The sequence below is a fragment of the Capricornis sumatraensis genome, chromosome 16 (assembly GCF_032405125.1).
Source record: "Capricornis sumatraensis isolate serow.1 chromosome 16, serow.2, whole genome shotgun sequence".
Classification (NCBI taxonomy): Eukaryota; Metazoa; Chordata; class Mammalia; order Artiodactyla; family Bovidae; genus Capricornis; species Capricornis sumatraensis.
Window position 1 is genome coordinate 78613183 of NC_091084.1, and position 16374 is coordinate 78629556.

At 38.7% G+C, this 16374-nt stretch overlaps 1 protein-coding gene and 1 pseudogene across 1 annotated transcript; one reads left to right on the top strand and one right to left on the bottom strand.

Annotated features, from left to right (window-relative positions):
* Positions 1-70: 70 nt before the first annotated feature.
* Positions 71-3440, bottom strand: LOC138092248 (olfactory receptor 4C46-like; annotated as a pseudogene).
* An 11764-nt stretch (positions 3441-15204) lies between these two features.
* LOC138092440 (olfactory receptor 4C12-like) lies at positions 15205-16134 on the top strand. The gene has a single exon (XM_068988343.1). It carries the CDS (start codon positions 15205-15207, stop codon positions 16132-16134), a length of 930 nt encoding a protein of 309 aa, XP_068844444.1.
* Positions 16135-16374: the final 240 nt, after the last annotated feature.

The window sequence follows — 16374 nt, forward strand, 5'->3', positions numbered from 1 at the left end:
TTCCAGGTGTATTCATTTGTCAGCTGGAATAACTTTCCTACTGCGTAAATTTCCTAATGGTATTTGTCATCTAGGCGTTTCTCAAGGCATAGATTAAGTGATTTAACGTGGGAGCTATGATAGTATATAATACAGCAACTGCTCTACCAATAGGTAAAGTAGCTGCAGGTCTCATGTACACAAATGTGCAAGGTGCAAAGAGAAAGGACCACTGTGATGTGGGAGATGCAGGTGGAGAGGGCTTTGCATCTTGCAGCCAAGCTGTAGGTTCTTAGAGACCAAAGGATGGCCAAACAGGAGACTAGCAAAAGGAGGAAGTTTACCAGACAGACTAAACCACTGTTGGCAGCAACAGAGAGTCCTAAAGTCTGGGTATCAGCGAAGACGAGATTGAGCAAAGGGTTCAGGTCACACATAAAGTGATTATGATGTTAGAGCCACCAGAGGGTAATCAGAAGATGAAAAGGATCTATATGAATCCATGAAGAAGGCCTCCAACCCATGACACTCCCACTAGCAGCCGACACAACCATCAGTTCATGATGGTTGTATAGTGCAAGGGCTTGCAGATGGCCACATAATGGTTGAAAGCCATCATGATGAGCAGGATTATCTCAGCACGTCCGAAGAAATGTTCCCCAAAGATTTGAGTCATGCCTCCATTGAATAGGATACTATCCTTTTCATAGAGTGAGTCTACAATCAATTTGGGGGTTACTCACCGAAGAATAGCTAGCAGGCATCAGTAAAGGAGAGATGGGCCAGGAAAAAGTACATAGGGGACCCCAGGATGGGCTGGCCTTGGTGGCTATCATGAGCCCATTAGCTATCAGAATTATAAGTTCAGTTCAGCTCAGTTCAGTCACTCAGCTGTGTCCAGCTCTTTGCGACCCCATGGACTGCAGCACGCTAGGCCTCCCTGTCCATCACCAACTCCCGGAGTTCACTCAAACTCATGTCCATCGAGTAGGTGGTGCCATCCGACCATCTCATCCTCTGATGTCCCCTTCTCCTCCTGCCCTCAATCTTTCCCAGCATCAGGGTCTTTTCAAACGAGTCAGTTCTTCGTATCAGATGACCAAAGTATTGGGAGTTTAGGCTTCAACATCAGTCCTTTCAATGAATATTCAGGACTGATTTCCTTTAGTGTGGACTGGTTTGATCTCCTTGCACCCCAAGGGACTCTCAAAAGTCTTTTCCAACACCACAGTTCAAAAGCATCAATTCTTCTATCCTCAGCTTTCTTTATAGTCCAACTCTCACATCCATACATGAACTACTGGAAAAAACATAGCCTTGACTAGATGGACCTTTGTTGGCCAAGCAATGTCTCTGCCTTTTAATATGCTGTCTAGATTGGTCATAACTTTTCTTCCAAGGAGTAAGCGTCTTTTAATTTCATGGCTTCAGTCACCATCTGCAGTGATTTTGGAGCCCCCCGAAATAAAGTCTGTCACTGTTCAGATTGGTTCCCCATCTATTTGTAATGAAGTGATGGGACCAGATGCCATGATTTTCGTTTTTTGAATGTTGAGTTTTAAGTCAGCTTTTTCACTCTCCTCTTTCACTTTCATCAAGAGGCTCTTTCGTTCCTCTTCACTTTCTGCCATAAGGGTGGTGTCATCTGCATATCTGAGGTTATTGATATTTCTCCTGGAAATCTTGATTCCAGGAGATTTGTGCTTTGCGCTTCATCTAGTCTGTTGTTTTGCATGATGTGATGCACTCTGCATATAAGTTAAATAAGCAGGGTGACAATATACAGCCTTGACATACTCCTTTCCCAATTTGGAACCAGTCTGTTGTTCTATGTCCAGTTCTAACTGTTGCTTCATGACCTGCATACAGTTTCTCAAGAGGCAGGTAAGGTGATCTGGTATTCCCATCACTTGAAGAATTTTCCAGTTTGTTGTGATCCACAAAGTCAAAGGTTTTAGCATAGTCAAAGAAACAGAAGTAGATGTTTTTCTGGAACTCTCTTTCTTTTTCGATGATCCAGTGGATGTTGGCAATTTGATCTCTGTTTCTTCTGCCTTTTCTAAATCCAGCTTGAACATCTGGAAGTTCATGGTTCACATACTGTTGAAGCCTGGCTTGGAGAATTTTGAGCATCACTTCGCTAGCATGTGAGATGAGTGCAATTGTGTGGTACCTTGAACATTCTTTGGCATTACCTTTTGTTGGAATTGGAATGAAATCTGATGTTTTCCAGTCCTATGGCCACTGCTGAGTTTTCCAAATTTTCTGGCAACTTATATCCTTTTTTTTCTGAGTTATAAAATTATAATAATAATATATACTTCATAGATCACTATGATAATTGATAGAGGAAATATGTACTACACAGAAAGAACTTCCAATTGTTTTTGTGACTGTATACACTGTGGGATAGGAAGAATTAACAGTTGGAGCAGTAATACAGAGAACTATTTAATCATGCAATAAGCTCCAAAAGAATCATCACCAATTTTAATCTCAATGAAGCAAGAGAGACCCATTTTATCCACAGCAGTTTTTCCCAGATAGGGTCCTTATATTTATGCTTGATGGAAAGACTGATGATTTATGTCATTAATATTTGTAATTTCCCATTTTGTGTATGTGAAGTATATTTAAATTTTGCTTTAATTGTCATTGATAGTTTTGATTACTAAAGGAGGTGTCTATGGCAAAGCATTGTTGTTAGTATCAGAGAAGTGAGCTCTTACAGTTTGCTTAAACTCCTTAAGCCTCAAAATGGTCAACTTTCAAGTTAAGTGGATCATATTTTTTTTTTGGAAAATTAGAATGAAGATGAGATATTTTATTATTAATATTATATATGAAAAGTGTTGAAAATATGAGTATTGTATATGGAAAGTGAGAATCTATAATAAGCCCCAGCACTATTGTTAAACTTACCTTAGCTCTGTTAAATGATCTTAGTGATGTTTGGGGAGAAATATCTCATATTCAAAAAACAATCTCATATTCAAAATGACCATTTCTTATTATAAGCAACTTGCAGTATGAAAAATGTCACACTTGGTAAGAGCCTATTCATATAGCTAACTGTCAAATGAAGAGTTGTTAACAAAATTTTTACACTGAACACGTGCACTTGTTTTGGGTAAATCGATTACATCTCAAAAAACCTGTTAATAAAGGAAGCCTTCTTAGAAATCTAAATCTTCCCACCTAGTATGAAGTCCCAAAATTCTTCACAGAAAACCTGTTTGTAACGCTGTTCTTGTTTGAATTTAGAATGGGTTCACTTGCAACACAAAAGAGAAATTATCTGAAATAAACGTCTCTGATTCCACAGGACAAGAGGCAGAGAGTGTGGAGGACGTGTATTTAAATGGTTCACTGTGCTCATGATGAATCTTGCTTTGGAGAAGTGAATTACAAGACCGACCATTTCCACCTTGTTCTTTATTACTATTTAGAGAGCTTTCCATCGAGTCCAGTCTTGCAGCTGCTGTTTCTCTCCCAGGAGTTAATTATCCCTGTTTAATGGAAGGACTTCGCCCTAGAAGCAGACATTCTGGAGAAACATGTTTACGAATCATCCATTCTTGAACAGGCAATTAAATTCTCTGCACTTGGAAACTTAGCATGTGGGAGGTCTCTTTACATGGACCTGAATTGTTAAGAAAACTGAATATCATGTGAATAGCAAGGTGGCATAATTCCAGTGTGTGGACCTGTGATGTAGTTTCACCATTGAATCAAGTCATGGAAGAGTTCCTATTTTCTTATCAAGAATGTAGTCTACTAATATCTCAAAGTGCAAGAGAAAGAACCAATCAGGTGAAGATGTGTTATTCACAAATGGCTTCTTCCAAGTATTTGCTTCTAGGATAAAATCTTTAAAAAAAAATTAAGATAATTAATTCCTGGGAGGATAAAACCTTAGATGGAAAGATTTGTCCTTTGATAGTCTCATAGTCCTCTCTAAATATTAAGACTGAGGAAGAAGCTGTTTTCTCATTTTAAGAACAGAATAAGAGGAACTTATTAAGTAGCAGAAACATTTGTGTTTCTTGTTCTGTAGCCATAGACTAGGAGCTCAATATCAGAAGATTTCTCTTAGTTCATAAGAGTTTGGGCTTCAAATTCAACACAGTATTTTCTTTTCCTTTGACATGACTTTCCAAGGCATTGGAGTTTTGAAATGCTTACTGAATCTATTTGAATAAATTTGTGTCATCTTGACATTCTCTGCATCCTGTAGAATTGTACAATCAGTGGGAATTTGAGAAATATACATGACATGACATTACATGCATTGGTTATTTCTTATTCCTGAATACATTGGGCATTCTCCTTAACTGTGGAAGCAACCACAGGAGGTGAACTAGAATTGCTGATTTATAAACCAGTTTTCACATTTCCATGTTCTTCAAGGGTTTGTAATTAAAATCATTAAAGCTTTATTTTCTGACAATTTATGGGAGATTACTTTTTACATGGTTTAGGATATTTTACAGAAATATTTGTCCTTCTCACTGCATATTAACTCAGATTTTAAAAGGATTTGCCTGCCAATGCAGGAGACCTGGGTGTGATTCCTAGGTTGGGAAGATGCCCTGGAGAAGGAAATGGCTACTCACTCCAGTATTCTTGCCTGGAGAACTCCAAGGACAGAGAAGCCCAGTGGGCTATAGTTCATGGAGTCACAAAGAGTCAGATACAACTGAGTGACTAATTCACACACACACACACACACACACACACATATATACACAACATTTTTTCTGTTTTAAAGTTGGGAGAATGGCATTGAAACATGTATAATATCATATATGAAATGAGTCACCAGCCCAGGTTCAATGCATGATACTGGATGCTTTGGGCTGGGGCACTGCAACAACCCAGAGGGATGGTACAGGGAAGGGGGAGGGAGGAGGGAGGGGGGTTCAGGATGGGGAACATGTGTATGCCTATGGCAGATTCATGTTGATGTATGGCAAAACCAATACAATATTGTAAAGTAATTAACCTCCAATTAAAATAAATAAATTTATATTAAAAAAAGAAAAAAAATAAAGTTGATGTATAGTTTATTTATGATGTCCTGTTAATTTCTGGTGTACAGCAAAGTGATTCAGTTATATCATATTATTTTCCATTATGATTTATTACAGGATATTAAATATAGTTCCCTGTGCAATACAGTAGGACCTTGTTTTCATCTATTTTATATATAGTAGTTTGTATCTTCTAATATCATTGTATCTGTTTTTATGTTTGTGTCATACTGTTTGATTACTATAGCTTTGTAGTATAGTTTGAAATCAGGAGTGTGCTACTTCCACTTTTTTCTTTCTCAAGACTGCTCTGGCCATTCAGGGTATTTATATTTCATATAAATTTTAGAATTCTAGTTCTGTTAAAAATAGCATTGGTATTTTGGCAGAGATTTCATTGAACCTGCAGATTGCCTTGAATAATATTGTGATTTTAATAATATTAATTCTTCTAATTCATGAACATGATATATATTTTCATGTGTTTGTGTAGTCTTCAGTTTCTTTCATCAGTTTATTATAGCTTACCACGTCCAGATCTTTTACCTCCTTAATTAGATTTATTCCTCGGTATTTTATTCTTTATCATGTGACTGTAAATTGGATTGTTCTCTTAATTTCTATTTCTGATGGTTTGTTGCTAGCGTGTTGAAGAAATGCAACAGATTTCTGTACATTAATTTTGTATTCTGAAACTTTACAAATTCAGTAATGAGCTCTAGTAGCTTTTCAAAGATTTTCTATATATTTTGTATTTTCCGCTTCAGTGACAGTTTCACTTCTTCCTTTCTAATTTGGATTCCTTTTATTTCTTTTCTCTGATTTCTACGGCTAGAACTTCCAGCAAATAATAAGTGTGGCAAGAGTGAACATCCTTGTCTCTTTTCCTTATCTTAGAGGAAATACCTTCTGAATATACACAGTGTGTAACATTATACACTAAGTATGATGTTAGCTGTGGGATTATCATGAATGGCCTTTATTACATTGAGATATGTTTCCTCTCTGCCTACTTTCTGAAGAGTTTTTGTCACAAATGGGTGAAGAGTTTTGTCAAAAGCTTTCTTTGCCTATACTAAGATGATTAAATAATTTTTATTCCTCAGTTTGTTAACATGGTATATCACATTGATTGCTTTATTGATATTGAACTATCCTTATATCTCTGGGATAAATCATATTTTAACATGGTATATGATCCTTTCAACTTATATTGAATTTAGTTGCTAATATTTTGTTGAAGAATTTTGCATCTAGGTTCATCAGTATATTGGCCTATAATTTCTCTTCTTTTGTGGTATCTTTGCCTGATTTTGGGTGATGCAGGCCTCATAGAATGAGTTCATAACCATCCCTTTCTCTCTAAATTTTTTGAAATAGTTTCAGAAAGACAGGTGTTAACTCTTCACTAAATGTTTGGTAGAACTTACCTGTGAAGAAATCTGGTCCTGGACTTTTTTTTTTTCAAAATTGAAAGTGTGTGTTAGTTGCTCAGTCATGCCTGACTCTTTGTGACCCTATGAACTGTAGACTGCCAGGCTCCTCTGTCCATGGAATTCTCCAGGCAAGAATACTGGAGTGGGTTGCCATTTTCTCCTCCAGGGGATCTTTCCAACCCAGTATTTGAACCCCAGTGTCCTGTACTGCAGGCGTATTCTTTACCATCTGAGCCACCATAGCTTTAATTTTTTTTAAAATATGAATTTAATTTAATTACTTTTAATTTATATGATCATATTTCCTGTTCTTTACTTGTTCAGTCTTGTAGGGTTATGCATGTCTAGGAATTTATCCATTTCTTCTAAGTTGTTTATTTTATTGGCATATAACTGTTTGTAGTAATCTCTTATGATCTGTTTTGCTTTCTGTGGGGTTATTTGTAACTTCTCATTTTATAAATAAATAATTATTTTGTTTTTATTGATTTGTGCCTTGATGAGTCTGGCTGAAATTTGGTCAGTTTTGCTTATTTTTTCAAAGAACCAGGTCTTAGTTTCATTATTATTATTATTTTTTAACTTTTAGTCTCTTTTTCCATATATTTCTACTCTGATCTTCATGACTTCTTTCTGTCTACTAACTTTGGGATTTGTCTATTTTCTTTTTCTATTTCCTTTAGGTGAATGGTTAGACTGTTATTTGAGATTTCTCCTCTTTCCTGAAGTAGGCTTGTATTGCTCTAAGCTTCCCTCTTAGAACTGCTTCTCCTACATCCTGTAGACACCCGGAGGAGGGCATGGCAACCTGCTCCAGTGCTCTTGCCTGGAGAACCCCCATGAACAGAGGATGGAAGGCTATGGTCCATAGGGTCACACAGAGTCAGACATAACTGAGGTGACTTAGCATGCATGCATAGATTCTAGGTCATTTCACTTTTGTCTTAATTTGGCTTCAGGCATTTAAAAATTTCTTCTTTCAGTGATTCATTGGTTGTTTGGTATTGTCTTGTTTAGCCTCCACTTGCTTTTAAAGTTTTTTCTTTTTTTCCTATAGTTGATTTCTAGCTTCATAGTCCTGTGGCCAGAAAAATTTCTTGATGTGATTATTCTATTATTACTATTTCCCCCAGTTCTCCATCCACTGCCTAGCCATACATTTAAATATAATAGCTGTATCAAGTCAAATAACGTGACCTAAACCCTCTCCTCTAGGCTTCAGAGTATTTGCTAAAAATGTGTGTTGCAGTTTCCTGAGAATAATACATGTGAACAAAATTTGAAAAAATCTGTTTGCCTAGGTAGATTTCTTTTATTGAATGACCAACAGAATTCCCAAAAGTCTAAAATAGTCAGAAAGACGGCATAAGATGATATCTTTCTGTACTTCTACACCAGAAGTGTTGGTAGAATTTTCACCTCCATTTGCTCTCCAACTCTAGATGTCACACTGCCAGAAAATATGTCAACTCACAAGGTTCCTATAGATAGCATTTGCCCTGATGAGTTTATAGTACAAGTGAGACGTTGACTCAGAATCTCACCCACTCCTGGTGACTCAGCTAGTGAGGAATGTTTTCAGAGGTATGCAACCTCAGTGAGACCCCATGGAGTTGTTCACATAGCGTTTACTGTCTTCTATGTCTCAGTTCCTGATACCCAAGGGCTTATATGAGAGTGGCTTTCTCACCCAAATTTCCAACCAGGAATGAAAACTGTTTGCTACATTAGTTTCAAGTTCACAGAAAAGAACCAATCAGGTGAAGATGTATTGTTTGTGGACAAATTCTCCTCAATATCTATTTCTAAGGCAAAAACTAGGAAAAAAAAAAAACCAAACCAGAGATAATTAATTCCTAGGGGGACAAAGCCTTAGATATTAATAGAAAAATCAGTCCTTTAACATTCGCAGTATCCTCTCTAAATACTAAGATTCAAAAAGAAGCTGTTTTCTTATTTTAAGAGCAGAATAAGAGGAGTTTATTAAGTAATGAAATATTTGCACTTCGTGTTGTGGAATCACGAAACTAAGTGCTAAACATCAGAGGATTTTCCTTAGTACCTAAGAAGTTTGGGTTTCAAATTTATCATAGCTTTTTATTTTCCTTTGATGTGAATTTCCAAGGCACTGGAGCTTTGCAAATGTGTGCTGAATCCATTTGAATAAATTTGTGCCGTCTTGACATTCTCTGCTTCCTGTAGAATTGTCTGGTCAGTGGGAACACTTGAGGAACTTCCATTACATGACACGGTGTTTGAGCAGCTACAACTAATGATTATTTCTTATTCCTGAGTACACTAATCTTTCTTCTTAAGGACAGAGGCCACCACTGTAAGTTAATTAGCACTGTTGATTTTTAATCTGGTTTTTACATTTTCATTTTATTCTAAGGGGTTTAGAGTTAAAATCATTAAAGTTTTCCTTTCTGATACTGACGGTTTTAGATGTTTTAGGATATTTTGCAGAAATATTTATTTTTCTCACTGTTTATGGCTTTAACTATACTTATTAAGGGATAGGTTTATGATTTATGGATTCCCATGGAGAATCCATGGGAGAGAGAAGGACAGCATTTGGATTCTATTTTTTTAATATAAATTTATTTATTTTAATTGGAGGTTAATTATTTTACAATATTGTATTGGTTTTGCCATACATCAACATGAATCCGCCACAAGCCCAGTTTAAAAACCGAGATCCAAAGAGAAAATGAATTAAAATGTGGCATTAATTGTTTGTCAGTTGCTTCATTTGCTATTATTTCCTCCCATTCTGAAGGGTGACAAACAACTAATCTCAAACATATATCAGCAACTCCTGCAGCTCAATTCCAGAAAAATAAACAATCCAATCAAAAAATGGGCCAAAGAACTAAAATAGACATTTCTCCAAAGAAGACATACAGATGGCTAACAAACACATGAAAAGATGCTCAACATCACTCATTATCAGAGAAATGCAAATCAAAACCACGATGAGGTACCATTTCACACCAGTCAGAATGGCTGCAATCCAAAAGTCTACAAGCAATAAATGCTGGAGAGGGTGTGGAGAAAAGGGAACCCTCTTCCACTGTTGGTGGGAATGCAAACTAGTACAGCCACTATGGAGAACAGTGTGGAGATTCCTTAAAAAACTGGAAATAGAACTGCCTTATGACCCAGCAATCCCACTGCTGGGCATACACACCGAGGAAACCAGAATTGAAAGAGACACGTGTACCCCAATGTTCATCACAGCACTGTTTACAATAGCCAGGACATGGAAGCAACCTAGATGTCCATCAGCAGACGAATGGATAAGAAAGCTGAGGTACATATACACAATGGAGTATTACTCAGCCATTAAAAAGAATACATTAGAATCAGTTCTAATGTGGTGGATGAAACTGGAGCCTATTATACAGAGTGAAGTAAGCCAGAAAGAAAAACACCAATACAGTATACTAACACATATATATGGAATTTAGAAAGATGATAACGATAACCCTGTATGCGGGACAGCAAAAGAGACACAGACATATAGAACAGTCTTTTGGACTCTGTGAGAGAGGGAGAGGGTGGGATGATTTGGGAGAATGGCGTTGAAACATGTGTAATATCATATATGAAACAAATCACCAGTCCAGGTTCGATGCATGATACTGGATGCTTGGGGCTGGTGCACTGAGATGACCCAGAGGGATGGTACAGGGAGGGAGGTGGGAGGGGGGTTCAGGATGGGGTACATGTGTATACGAAAAATAATATAGCATTAAAAATGTGCCCTCTGCTGTGATTGGGAGTCTTTATTAAACTCCAAGCTCAAAGGCTATTTTATTCTAATTCTATTCAAACTTTGGTGGATCTTGTTAGATCTTATTTTGTTTCCGTGGATGTGGTCCCAGTAGCATGGCAGGATTTCTGTATCCCTGAACTGGACTTCCCTGGTGGCTCAGTGGTTAAGAATCCACTTGCCAACACAAGAGATGCAAGAGATGCAGGTTTGACCCCTGGGTCGGGAAGATCCTCTGGAGGAGGAGATGGCAACCTACTCCAGTGTTCTTGCCTGGAAAACTCAGTGGACAGAGGAGCCTGGCGGGCTGCAGTCCACGGGGTCACAAAGACCTGGACATGGCTGAACACACACACACATGACCTTAGACTTGCATCTTTTTCTTAGAGAGTCAAAACAGATATTGCTAAATATGAGAGATGAAAGCTAATTCTCTTTGTCACCCTATGGTGGTTTTTTTTTTCCCTTATATACAGTCACCTTAAGGTGTCTGAAGAGTAAGATGTGGTGCTGTGGGAAAAAAAAATACTGTTTTGGGCTTTAGAAGACTTGGATTCTTGTGTACTACTGGTCAGTTGGCTGTGTTTTTGTCTGGGTCTCAGTTTCCTCATCTTTAAAGAGGATCATGATATTTGGTCCCATCGCTTCATGGCAAATAGAAGGGGAAGCAATGGAAACAGTGACAGATTTTATTTTTTTGGGCTCCAAATCACTGAAGATGGTGACTATAGCCATGAAATTAAAAGATGCTTCCTCTTTGGGAGAAAAGCTATGACCAACCTAGACAGCATGTTAAAAAGCAGAGACACTCCTTTGCCAACAAATGTCCATCTAGTCAAGCTATGGTTTTTCCAGTTGTCATGTATGGATGTGAGAGTTGAAACATATTGCAGCATTGTTTACAATAGCAGGACATAGAGGCAACCTAGATGTCCATCGGCAGACAAATGGATAAGAAAGCTGTGGTACATATACACAATGGAATATTACTCAGCTACTAAAAAGAATACATTTGAATCAGTTCTAATGAAGTGGATGAAACTGGAGCCTATTATACCGAGCGAAGTAAAACAAACAAAAAAACCCCACCAATACAGTATATTAATGCATATATATGGAATTTAGAAAGATGGTAACGATGGCCCTATATGCAAGACAGCAAAAGATACACAGACGTAAAGAACAGACTTTTGGACTCTGGGAGAAGGCAAGGGTGGGATGATTTGAGAGAATAGCATTGAAATATATATATTATCATATGTGAAATAGATCACCAGTCCAGGTTTGATGCATGAGACAGGGTGCTCAGGGCTGGTGCACTGGGATGACCCTGAGGGATGGAATGGCGAGGGAGGTGGGAGGGGGTTCAAGATGGGGAACACATGTACACCCATGGCTGATTCATGTGAATGTATGGCAAAAACCACCACAGTATTGTAAAGTAATTAGCCTCCAATTAAAATTAAAACAAACAAACAAACAAAAGAAGCAGCCAGAGACAATATGTAACTGAATAAGCATAGCTGTGGTCCAATTAAATTTTATTTATTGACTGAAAAAAAATATGCATGAAGTCCAAAAAAAAAAAAAAAAAAAGGAGAGAGAGTTGGAACATAAAGAAAGCTGAGTGCCGAAGACTGATGCTTTTGAACTGTGGTGTTGCAGAAGACTCTTGTGAGTCCCTTGGACAGCAAGGAGATCAAATCAGTCAATCCTAAAGCAAGTCAGTCCTGAATATTCATTTGAAGGTTTGATGCTGAAGCTGAAACTCCAATACTTTGGCCACCTGAGGCAAATAACTGACTTATTTGAAAAGACCCTGATGCTGGGAAAGACTGAAGGCAGGAGGAGAAGGGGACAATAGTGGATTAGATGGTTGGATGGAATCACCACCTCGATGGACATGAATCTGAGCAAGCTGCGGAGTTGGTGATGGACAGGGAGGCCTGGTGAGCTGCATGCAGTCCATGGGGTCTCAAAGTGTTGGACATGACTGAGCGAATGAACTGAGCCGAACTGATGAGACGATAAAATGCAAAGCACTGGGAGATTTTTTGTTTACAAAATTCTAGGTCTTGTCCAATATACCCTGGATCCCATTAACATCTTTCACTATATTTCATAGGTTAGCAAAAGAACTACCATGGATTTCATGTAGTTACTTGTGGCCATGTCTAAACTCTGGCATTGCTGATTCCCAGAAGTAAACTGGGTTCCTCCTGAAGAGGCACTAAGTGGTAAAGAGCTAGACACAGGCATCCTGAATTTGAATACAGTCTTCTCTATTAGGGTTTTCATCATTATTACTTTGGGTAAGTCATTTATCTTCTTGTAACCACAGTTTATTTTTCTTTAAAATACAGTCAACGGTATATCCAACCTCACAAGGATCATTTTGAAGACCACGTACATGTAAAATATTTAGTATAATGCCTAGTACATTGTGAAACTCAACAAAGCTAACAGTTATTATAGGAATGCCATGGTGTAAAAAATAAGCCTCTGCATTCTATAAAGATTGAGCAAAAGCAGACTTATAGTAAAAGTGCATTAACCAATGTTTGGGTATATTGAATTTAAGCAAGTAAACAAAGATTTCCTTGCTTAAGAAGTAGTTTTTCTGCTGAAGTTCTTACCTCTCAATTGCAGTCTGTGCGCCTTTTTATGGAAGATCAAGATTATTTTGCTGTCCATAACTTTTGTCCATTTCTTATTTTTCCAAAATTATGAGTATTAGAGAATATGAGTGGAAATAGGAACAGAATTGGTCTTTGGATTAAGACAAAAAACAAAACAAAACTGAAAATTATCCTGTGTTTGGGTCTGTCAGCTAAGAGAGGACATCAACAATGTCCACTGAGTTTGACATAGGCCATGTTGCTTTGTTTGTGAGTTGGTTATTGTGTTGTGTGGGATAAAAAGAGTGGATATAAATAGTAAAAGAGAGCTATTTTAAAGCTAACTGCTTCAAAGTTTGCAAGAAGCTGAGGTAAAAAGTGAAATAATGAGAATGAATGAGTTAAGTTTGGGATTTTCTGTCTGATTTTGATCATGAAATCCGACCTTTGGTACAGACCATTGGGAAAGCATAAAACTATATCAGTTGGTTCTTGGTTCTCCCAGGTGTCATCTTGTCTAGAGAAGAGTTGGCAATTAGAAGTGCACTCAGATTTTCTTCTCAAGTGTTCTTGTCCCTGGAAGGATTCTCTGATGCCCTGGGCTATCCAGAAGAGAGCCCACTACCCTGGGGCTTGGAACTCTAAAGCTGTCTTCTCAACGAAGAGTTTGTGGGATCATCTGGAAGAGTTCCCTGGTGCAGAGAACCTGGGGCTCCTCTGGTGGCTCAGACGGTAAAGCATCTGCCTGCGATGCAGGAGTCTTGGGTTCGATCCCTGGGTCTGGAAGATCCCCTGGAGAAAGAAATGGCAACCCACTCCAGTACTCTTGCCTGGAAAATTCCATGGACAGAGGCGCCTGGTAGGCTACAGTCCATGGGATCACAAAGAGTTGGACAAGACTGAATAACTTCGTTGGAAGAGTTACCTCATTAAGTACCTTGCCCACTTGTAACATAGACAATTCATTTTACCTTTCATTGCCTTTTTTCTTTAAAAATACATAAACATAAAGAGAATAATGAAATCTTAGTTATTATAAAATGCAAAGATTAATAATGACAACACTTCGTTGTATGCATGCTGCTAAGTTACTTCAGGCATGTCCGACTCTTTGCGACCCTATGGACTGTTGCCCACCAGGCTCTTATGTCTGTGGGATTCTCCAGACAGCATTCTGGAGTGGATTGGAATGCCCTTCTCCAGGGGATCTTCCCAACCTAGGGATCAAACCTGGGTCTTGACGTCTTTTGTGTCTTCTGCATTGGCACGCAGGTTCTTTACCACTAGTGCCATCTGGGAAGCCCACTTAGCTGTATATATTACCTTAAAGTGGACTTGACTAATATATATATTCCTCATCAAGTAAATGGAAATAGACTTTGCATTAAAGTGATCTGGTTGATTACTGAGACTTGGCTTATTACCTGTTAGTATTAATGGCATATGTTAATACTACTGCTGCTGCTGCTGCTGCTGCTGAGTTGCTTCAGTCATGTCCGACTCCGTGCGACCCCATAGACGGCAGCCCACCAGGCTCCCCCATCCCTGGGATTCTCCAGGCAAGAACACTGGAGTGGGTTGCCATCTCCTTCTCCAATGCATGAAAGTGAAAAGTGAAAGTGAAGTCGCTCAGTCATGTCCGACTCTGAGCCACCCCATGGACTGCAGCCTACCAGGCTCCTCCATCCATGGGATTTTCCAGGCAAGAGTACTGGAGTGGGGTGCCATTGCCTTCTCCAATATGTTAAAACTAGTGATCAATAATTTTTAGATGGTAGACTAAAGACAGTATCTAGGATGATTAGAAGTGGTCCATGGGGCAGCTAGGGCAGACTTACCCCCTGCCCTGATCCTCTAAAAGCTGTTAGAGTCCAGTGAGGCCCTCACTCTATGTTCATTTAGTGAACTGATAACAATAACTTTATGAGTACATTAAAGTGATTTATTCAAATATTAGTATATTCAAATAATATATTTGGGGGTCCCACAATGTGCCAGTATACAACTTCCTATGTTTCTTTTCCCATGCATATACCATTCAATTAAAAAATTCATTGTTTCAAACTAAGGCCTCCAAGAAAAAAATATGTATTTTCTGATTAAAATTAGTAAGACAAGTTCCAGAATTTTGAGAACTATTAAAAAATGTAAAAAAAAAAATCTAAGAGAGTCAACTAAGAGAAATTTTGGTCAATGTGTTCCTAGGCAGTTTGGGGAAAAGAAGGAATCATTTGTGATATTGTCAGAGTACTGTTAAAAGGTAGTATTTTGTAGTAATTAATTCTTTTATATTCCCTTTTTCTTCTTTCTTTTTAAAAGGTACAGTGTTCCTTGCCAGAGTTTTTATTACCCACACCACATAGATGGAGAATGAAAGGAATGTGACTGTATTCATTCTAGTAGGTCTTACACAGAACCCCCAAATGCAAAAAATAGTGTTTGTGGTGTTTTTGGTCTTGTACATGGTAACCCTGTCAGGCAACCTGCTCATTGTGGTTACCATTACCACCAGCCAGGCTCTGAACTCCCCCATGTACTTCTTCCTGACCCATCTTTCCTTGCTAGACACAATTTACTCTTCTTCTTCAGCTCCTAAGTTGATTGTGGACTCCCTTCAGGAGATCAAGACAATCTCCTTTAATGGGTGTATGGCTCAAGTCTATGCAGAACACATTTTTGGTGCTGCCGAGATCATCCTGCTCACAGAGATGGCCTATGACCGCTACGTGGCCATCTGCAGGCCTCTGCACTACACGGCCATCATGAGCCACAGGCTGTGCCTCCTCCTGCTGGGGGTGGCCTGGACTGGAGGGTTTCTCCACGCAACCGTTCAGATCCTCTTTACAGTCCGGCTGCCCTTCTGTGGCCCCAATGTCATAGACCACTTCATGTGTGACTTGTACCCCTTGTTGAAACTTGTCTGTGTGGACACCCACATCCTTGGTCTCTTTGTTGCTGCCAACAGTGGGTTCATCTGCCTGTTAAACCTCCTCCTCCTGTTGGTCTCCTATGTGGTCATCTTGCGCTCCCTAGAGAACTATAGCCTGGAGGGGAGGCACAGAGCCCTTTCTACGTGTGTCTCTCACATCACAGTAGTGGTCTTATTCTTTGTGCCCTGTATCTTTGTGTATCTTCGCCCAGTCACCACTCTGCCCATTGATAAGGCTGTTGCTGTCTTTTACACTATGGTGGCCCCTATGTTAAATCCTTTAATCTACACCCTCAGAAATGCTGAGGTAAAACGTGCTATGAAGAAACTCTGGAAAAAGAAAGTGACTGCAGATAGTGATTAAAGAGATTCACTGGGCTTTATAGATAGAAGTAAAACAGATAATCTCCTCCAATCCTCTTGATCTATAGATGAATACATTGACTCTAAAAGGGACTGAATAATAACTGCAGATAGCCACTGAATGACAGAATAGCCTGGCATGCTGCAGTCCATGAGGTCGCAAAGTATTGGACTTAGGGACTGAACAACGACTTAAGCACAGACTTGAGTTTAGACTGGAATCCAGGTTTACTTTCTCCCA

Excerpts from the sequence above, each read along its gene's own strand:
- LOC138092440 (XM_068988343.1), top strand. The coding sequence starts at position 15,205 with ATGGAGAATGAAAGGAATGTGACTGTATTCATTCTAGTAGGTCTTACA.